This window comes from Octopus bimaculoides, chromosome 2, assembly GCF_001194135.2.
Source record: "Octopus bimaculoides isolate UCB-OBI-ISO-001 chromosome 2, ASM119413v2, whole genome shotgun sequence".
NCBI lineage: Eukaryota > Metazoa > Mollusca > Cephalopoda > Octopoda > Octopodidae > Octopus > Octopus bimaculoides.
Window position 1 is genome coordinate 121,715,731 of NC_068982.1, and position 7,731 is coordinate 121,723,461.

At 35.4% G+C, this 7,731-nt stretch overlaps 1 protein-coding gene across 1 annotated transcript in view; it reads right to left on the reverse strand.

Moving 5' to 3' along the window:
* LOC106876556 (chitinase-3-like protein 1) overlaps positions 1-7,731 on the reverse strand; it is a 53,330-nt gene that overhangs the window by 6,113 nt on the left and 39,486 nt on the right. The window contains exons 6-11 of the mRNA XM_052965875.1: positions 7,531-7,655; positions 5,980-6,103; positions 4,155-4,340; positions 3,169-3,288; positions 2,190-2,335; positions 332-492 (exon numbers count right to left, since the gene is read on the reverse strand). Coding sequence (XP_052821835.1) covers positions 332-492; positions 2,190-2,335; positions 3,169-3,288; positions 4,155-4,340; positions 5,980-6,103; positions 7,531-7,655 — 862 coding nt within the window. The remainder of the gene's footprint in view (positions 1-331; positions 493-2,189; positions 2,336-3,168; positions 3,289-4,154; positions 4,341-5,979; positions 6,104-7,530; positions 7,656-7,731) is intronic.

Below are 7,731 nucleotides of genomic sequence, written 5' to 3' on the forward strand. Positions count from 1 at the left end.
TCCCACTACTGAGGCGCTGCCCGACGGTATGGGCTTGCTTCTCCACGTGCCGAGCAGCAAACCCACCGACTTATCCCGGTTGATTTTCGCTCCCGTCACCGCTTCGTAGTCTTTCAGCATCTCGCTGACAAGCTCGATGTGCTCGTGGCTAGACGCTATGACGGTGACGTCGTCCGCGTATGCCGACACGCTCGTCCCGCACCCCAGATAGATAGATAGATAGATAGATAGATAGATAGATAGATAGATAGATAGATAGATAGATAGATAGATAGGCAGGCAGGCAGACAGACAGAAGGCAGTCACACAGATTGATGAAAATTTTTCCTACCGTTTGTTGTCCCTGTTGTTGTCTCTGCTGTTGTTGTCTCTGTTGTTGTTGTCTCTGTTGCAGTTGTCAGCTTCTTGCTAGGTGTTTTGATAGTAGAAGATTTGATAGTAGAAGGTTTGATAGTAGAAGTTTTGGTAGTAGAAGTTTCGGTAGTAGAAGGTCTATGGTGGAAAAAAGAAGGAGAGTTAAATATACATTATTCATATCTTGCATAAAAAAGTAAAGTAATCTACACTGTCAGTATATCGAAGATCAATGCTGAAGGACAAAAGTTAGGTATTCCTGAAGGAGAACAGTTGATTCATGCCTGGGTGCTTTGTAGTTGTTTATAAGTCTGTGCAATTAGTGTACAAAACAAGCACAGAATGAAGGACTTAAAAAACTGATCACATGGTCGAAATAATAAAGCGATTTTAATGGCGAAACTTCGAAATAAACAGGTATTACTTATATACACGCGTGCGCACACAGACACACACACACACACACACACACACACCTTCAAATGGATAAAGCACAGATATTTAAAAAGTTATGAAAGTCCATCGACTTTTGTTCCACAGAGAAATTACTCATTATTCACTATATTTTTCCGACTCAAATAAACTGAACAGATAAATTTAGATCCCAAATTCTTCCTAGAGAATTTGAGAGAGAACTTCAAATATGGTATGACAGAAATAAGTGACAATCTAAACCACTTTCCAACCCGCTGATGTACATGGTCGATCAAAGAAGCGACCGAACGAGTCCCTGTTCATATATGATTGTTATGCATGCTATTTTATGAAACATAAAATATGACATAAAACATGACAAATTTCTGTAAAGAAGTTATATTGAACATTTTTTATGCTTTTGGAGTTCAGCGTGAATAACTTGTAGAAAAGTTTAGTGGATTGATTTGCTGTGAAAATTGAAAACACTTGGCATTTCAAGCACTTGCCCTTCGTCTGAGAGATAATATAGAAATATTTGTTGTTTCAGTTGCAAAATGATGGATGAAGAATGGGATATAATGATGCAGTGATGTGGGGAGTAAAGAGACAGCGGGACAAACCAATGAGAGGTGGCGTGAGCTATGTGTTAGGTGAATGCTGGGAGTGCAATAAAAGACAAAAAGTAGGGGTGATAGTGGAGGGGCGAAGTCAGTTGATAACGAAAGAAATAAGTGGTATCGAACGTAAAGTAGAAGAAAGTACAAAAAGAGCTTATATGTGAACAAATGGATAAAATGATACGCAGTAACACACGCAAACATGTAGGGAAGTAGGAAGAGAAAGGATGTAGTAGAGGGACCTGGTTAACAATTAAGTTTAGTAAGGAGTGGGTAAAACTTAATAGTGTAGGTCAATTGGCCTGACAGAATTGTAGTCTGTAACAGGAGGTGAACAAGTGAGGAGGTGGGTTAATATTTAAATGCGATTCATATAATTACACCACACACGTGTCATGCGTAGTAAGAACACGCTACACATAGTAAGTACAGTTACATGCCACTCAGAGTACGCTTCTATAGATAATTTTTTACTGTTGCAGAGCACCACTAGTTTTCTGAGGTTTACCGTATCACATAGCTGATGGTCAAGTATAAAACCGATGGTTAACTATACGGTCAATGGTCAACTATCAAGCCAATGGTCAAATATAATCTCCGTGCTCGTGTACCAATGGTCAAATATAATCTCCGTGCTCGTGTACCAATGGTCAAATATAATCTCCGTGCTCGTGTACCAATGGTCAAATATAATCTCCGTGCTCGTGTACCAATGAGAAGGTAATACACAGAAATATGTTAGAAAATGTAAATAAACAATAAACTCTCGATACAGATAATGACTCTTACTTCGATACTTACATTATTTGAGGTTCTCCTTTGGCTGCACGAATAACTGTCTTCATTAAAATATACGATTCATTGCCAGGACAAGTACCAATGAAGTCATCTAGGTCCATGGCCCAGACAAAAATGCCACTGAAGTTAGATTGCTTTGCCCACTCCACCTACAAGTGTATGTAAACATGCAGGAGGTAAAGATATTTCAACAATGAGTCATGAGTTAATTGAATTAATGTAGCTAGCTATCTGATCTCAAAACCTTTGTCTATCAAAGAGACAGAATGCTGACAAGACAAAATATCGACAGTCAAAATATCGAATAATTTTCTGTGCGTGTGTGTGTGTTTTCTACTGCAGAGTTGGGCCGGCCAAAGTCGCAAATTGTGATAAATTGTTTTGATAAATCCTCTCTTGAATTCTGTCATTTTAGAACAGATTCAGAGATAGATGAATAAAAGCCTATTATATTAAATTGGATAAATCTGTTGGGTTATTTGTTTTCAATAGTACATTTAGACACCATAGTAATATGCTACTTTTATATCTTGACGATTCCAACTTTGTCAAAAATGGTGCGGCTTCTTGTTCATTGTCTCTATAAAGGAGCTTTATTATCCCTTGTATTTATCTATACGTCTCAGCTTAGTTCTTTACACAAAAACAAAAACGATGCTCTTGGTGCAATTTGCAGCAAAACAGAAATGGAGTATCTATGTGCTACACACATAGTAAAATCAGTGGAAATATGCAGCAATCAAAATTTTTTTGTCAGCATTTAGGAAAGGCAAACATTAGGTCAATGTCAAAATTTGATCAAAATCTAAATTTTAAATAACCTAAATGAGCGGAGAACACGAACATGTCTATCAAATAAAATTGGAATCACGCTTGAAACGATGAGGAAACAAACATTAATACAATGTCCCATTAACTTACCTTCTGCACTAACCCGACATGATTTAAATAAATAAAGTGTTTAAGTCGCATGTGTACTTACCTTCATGTAAAGACTTTCTGGGTCATCATATCCAACCCACTGGTTACCTAAAACCAAATAGGGTACCTTTTCATCTGACAATCTTTTTATTGTAGCACCACGTTGAATCATTTGGCAAATCTGTAAAGATGAAAACAGATGACATTTTTTTAACATGATCAACGATATATGGGGAGAATATTTTTACATGCTTCTATATTAAGCAGTTATACCACAATCATGATTATAAACATCACGACTTCCACCACAAACACTACTACTATTTTCGAAAATTGTTACAATAAGAATCACCAACGTTACAATAGCTTTTATCACTAACATTCCCAGTATTAGCAGAAGGAATGATTCTTCTTCAAACAAATCGAAATATTGGTAAGTGAACTGAAGTTCAAACAGTAATACCACATTAAAGTGACAATAAGACAAGTCAATGTCCTGTAATGTGTTGGAAGAGCCTTAATATTTAATAGGTAATTTATAGTGACACTGATGACTTTTAATAAGAGAAACATTTCTGTATAGTTGCCGCCTCATTGATAAAGATCGGTCTCACCATCTATATTTGATTAATTTTAATCAAATAAAATTTTGGCTTGTCTTCCCTACCTTTTTATACCAGAATTATTATTCTCACCATTAACATAGTCATTCTAATTCATTAAAATTTATTGTCTTTCTATGTATGAGTAGGGTCCATTTTATTATGAACATATTTTATCCATCAGACAAGGCGGAGAAAAATAGAATTTAGAGAATAAATAATTGAATTAACTGGTATCTTAAAATTAACAAAGCTCTTAGTATTTAATTAACATTAACAAAGTGAGGTCCATTTAATCAACTATACACTCCCACTAAATATATCATGTCGTCTGAATATTAGAAATAAATAATTATTATAGTTGGTTTCCTTTCAAGTAACAGTAACAACATGCATAGCAACAAATAATCTGGGAAAAAAAGCAATAAATGGAAAGGTTGTTTACCTCATAATAGGCCAAAAATCCCGCTTCGCCTGTGAACTCTCCGGCTGTCCCTTTACCAGTGACTGGAGCATTCGTCCCATTTTTGTTTGGATCCGCTAATGTAAAGCTTCGGCCATAAAATGGCAATCCAAGATTAAGTTTACTCACTGGAGCACCTTGTTCTCTCCAATAGCGCATGGTCCATTCCTTCAAATAAATTTATAATACATATAAGAGCCAGTGAGAGAGACTCTTATGTGATTACTTAACCTGTTAAGGAATGCTAACCAAATCTACCTTTAATCATATCGTATTGAAAACATTTCATAGGATAATGTAGTCGTTGATACATTATGTTTGAAAATGTGCCACGATGGTCAAATCTGGAATATCTATGATCAAGTATCTGGTAACTTAGAGTTGAGCTGTGGTTGGACAACAATAACAATAATTTATAAGACAAAGATATCTCTGAGAAGATCTAAAACTTAGAGATTTAGAAGTATAAAGTGAAGTGCAATGTCATGATGTTTATGGTGCTCTTAGAAATATAAAATGAAACAATTAATATAAATACATATATTTAAACAATGATTTACCCAGACTGCATATATAACTCCTCTCAGCTTACAAATACCTCTGTGCATCTTAGTGAAAGTGAGTGGCCTAATGGCTAGAGTGCTCAGCTCACGATCGTAAGGTAGTAGGTTTGATAAGCGGACCGGACAATGAATTGTGTCTCTGAGCAAAACTCTCCACTTTACTCTAAATCCATTCAGCTGAAAACGAACACTAGAGGTAGATGAAGGTCAACTCTGCAATGTACTAGAGACCCGTTCAGAGAGAAATTTCTCAACACCTCGGAAAAGAAGATAAACTTTAGCCAAATTAGCCTGAGGGCTCCAGAGAGACTTTGATACGTATTGTAGTTAATAAATAACTCACTCTTCATTCACTCAACTCATATACGTATTATTTTTTATTGTCTTTTCCTCTTCGCACAATTATTTCTAGTTTGCTTTTTTAACGATTCCTGCATAAAATATACTAACACTAACTTACCTCTGACGGGTGGCATCTCTGAGTAATATATTTTGGAAATAATTTTAGTTTTGTACACCAACCAGTGTATAGATTTATACATTTATTTCCATCACTACATTGGCAAGTCTAAGCTTCAACGATGACATTATAAAAGCACAGAAATATATCTGAAGTTCTCTTTTTTACTTGCCGAAATGATTAACAAGATGACTTTTGAGCAAAGCCCTACTTAATAACTACTCAATGACTAGCATTAATGTTTTTTTTTTCATCTTATAATTATTTCTAGTTAGATGCTCAAAGAAGCTTGTTTTAAACATGTTAACAGCTGCACATACTTCACACTTTTATAGTCTTAGTATTTTCTACATACCGTCTATGGAATATTCTGTATATTTCAAATAATGAAAGTATCAAGAACAAAAGTAAATAGAGCTCTGGCTGGGACCCAGTAAATTCAGTGAAATCAGCAATGACTTCGGACAAATCTATCAGGCTTCACTGAAATATCTTTCTCTATCATTAGCATTTATATGCACCTATCCAATAGGTCACTAATTTAGTAGACTACTTATATATAATTACTAGAGAGTCACGAAGACTGTGGTAAAGTTTCACATGGCACGTATTCGTTCAGACAGGTTTAACAGCAAACAATAGAACAAAACTAGGAAAGAAAAACGATAAATAACGAAGAAATGAAGATGGTGACCATAACAAAAACAACAACACAAAAGCAATGACAATCTCAATAACAACAACAATACCATCAAGAATAACATCCGCAAAACGAACAACTTACCACATTAAAATTTGCGCTCTTACTACTGTCGTTAGAAGATGCTCTAAAGGGACTGATATGTCCTGTCTTGTTCTCCCAGGCACCATGATAATCATAAGTCATCACATTGAAAAAGTCGACATATCTTGGAAACAAAAGACAGAGAAACACTAAGATAGAGAATGTGTAAACGGTTAGGATGATCCCTCTTAACTTTAGCTTAAGAAGTGGTTAGTAGTTATACAAATGTATGAGTAAAGATTTTGTGAAGAAGTAGTATAGATGTAAAGTGGACTACAAAAGACTGATTCTAAGACAAAATTAAGATTCGGGTAGGCAAAGGCGGCGAGCAGGCAGAATTGTTAGCACACTGGACAAAATATTCAGCGGTATTTCGTCCGTCTTTGTGTTTTGAGTTCAAATTCCGCCGAGGAAACTTTATCTTTCATCCTTTTGGGATCGATGAAATAAGTACCAGTTGAGCATAGGAATCGATGAACTCCACAAGAACCCCACACACCAAAGTTTCAAGCCTTATGGCAATAGCAGAAAGGTTTTTATTAATAACTAGGTAGTCAAAGATATCGTTTTCAACATAGCGAAAGACAAGTCTTGGTTATCTCATGGGTAAAGCATTTGTTATATTTCTCAAACAAAGCAGCTGAGTTGTTTCCTTTGTTTTCTCCAAACAGATTTTAAGTCTCAGATAGTTAAGTAAATCATTTGAAACTGTTACTCTAAGCAAATCAACCTGAAATACACAGTGTCCAATACAAAAACAAATCATTAGGCTCATATCATATTTTGAACTTACAACACATGGTCCAGTAGCTAGACATTAAATATTCAACTATTTTGCCCTTTCGATTTTTTACTGCTCCAGTCAGTTTTTTCTGTGCAAACCTCTGATTAAAAATATTCAAACTGGGAGAATATTTTTTTGGATAACAGGGAATATATTGTCCAGTTTTTCCGTCTTTATAGCAGTGTGAGATTTTAAGGCTTTTATTTTTAACAAATCGAGCCATTTATTGTAAACATTTTCTCGTTGCCTTTCTTGTACTATCATTGGTCTTTGGAAGATGTAAGTTCTGTTTTCTGCGAAACTGTATAATGCAACAACACATATATATTGTATGGTGGAATCTACCTTTAGAATAGTCAAACTTACCATTAGTAGGCGGTGAACAAACACTTTAGGGAGTATTAAAAATAATGACGTATATTCGGCACGTATTTGAATAAGGCCTGTTGTGAGAAAAACTACTTTCCTCTAAAGCAGAACCAACGTACACTTCTAAGAGCAAATGAGGGATGCTTTACATAATCACTCGACATAAATATAAATAGCTGCCAAATATCTCATAAATAGCACATTATCTTTCTTAAAAAAGCCGACATAGCCTTAGGTACACATCGCCTGGAAGATTGTCGTAATGTCCACACCTAGAACATCTCCCATTGTCAACTGTCGATCTAGGGGCTCAGCTAAGACTAAGACTAAAAAATAGCAACAGCTTACATGTGTACAAGTTGTGTATAATTAGATATGTGTAATGTTTATATACATACAGGTGTAAAGATTTGATATCATATCCAGCGTCTATTTGAATCTTTCCAGCAGGAACTGCGGCAGTGAGCAACAAGCGTGGCTTACCAGTACGGTTCGATTCCCTTTCGAAAGCTTGCTGACATTCCTATCGGAAAATGCCAAATAAAGTTTAAGAATTAGCATATATTAATAAGCAACATATATATATATATATATATATA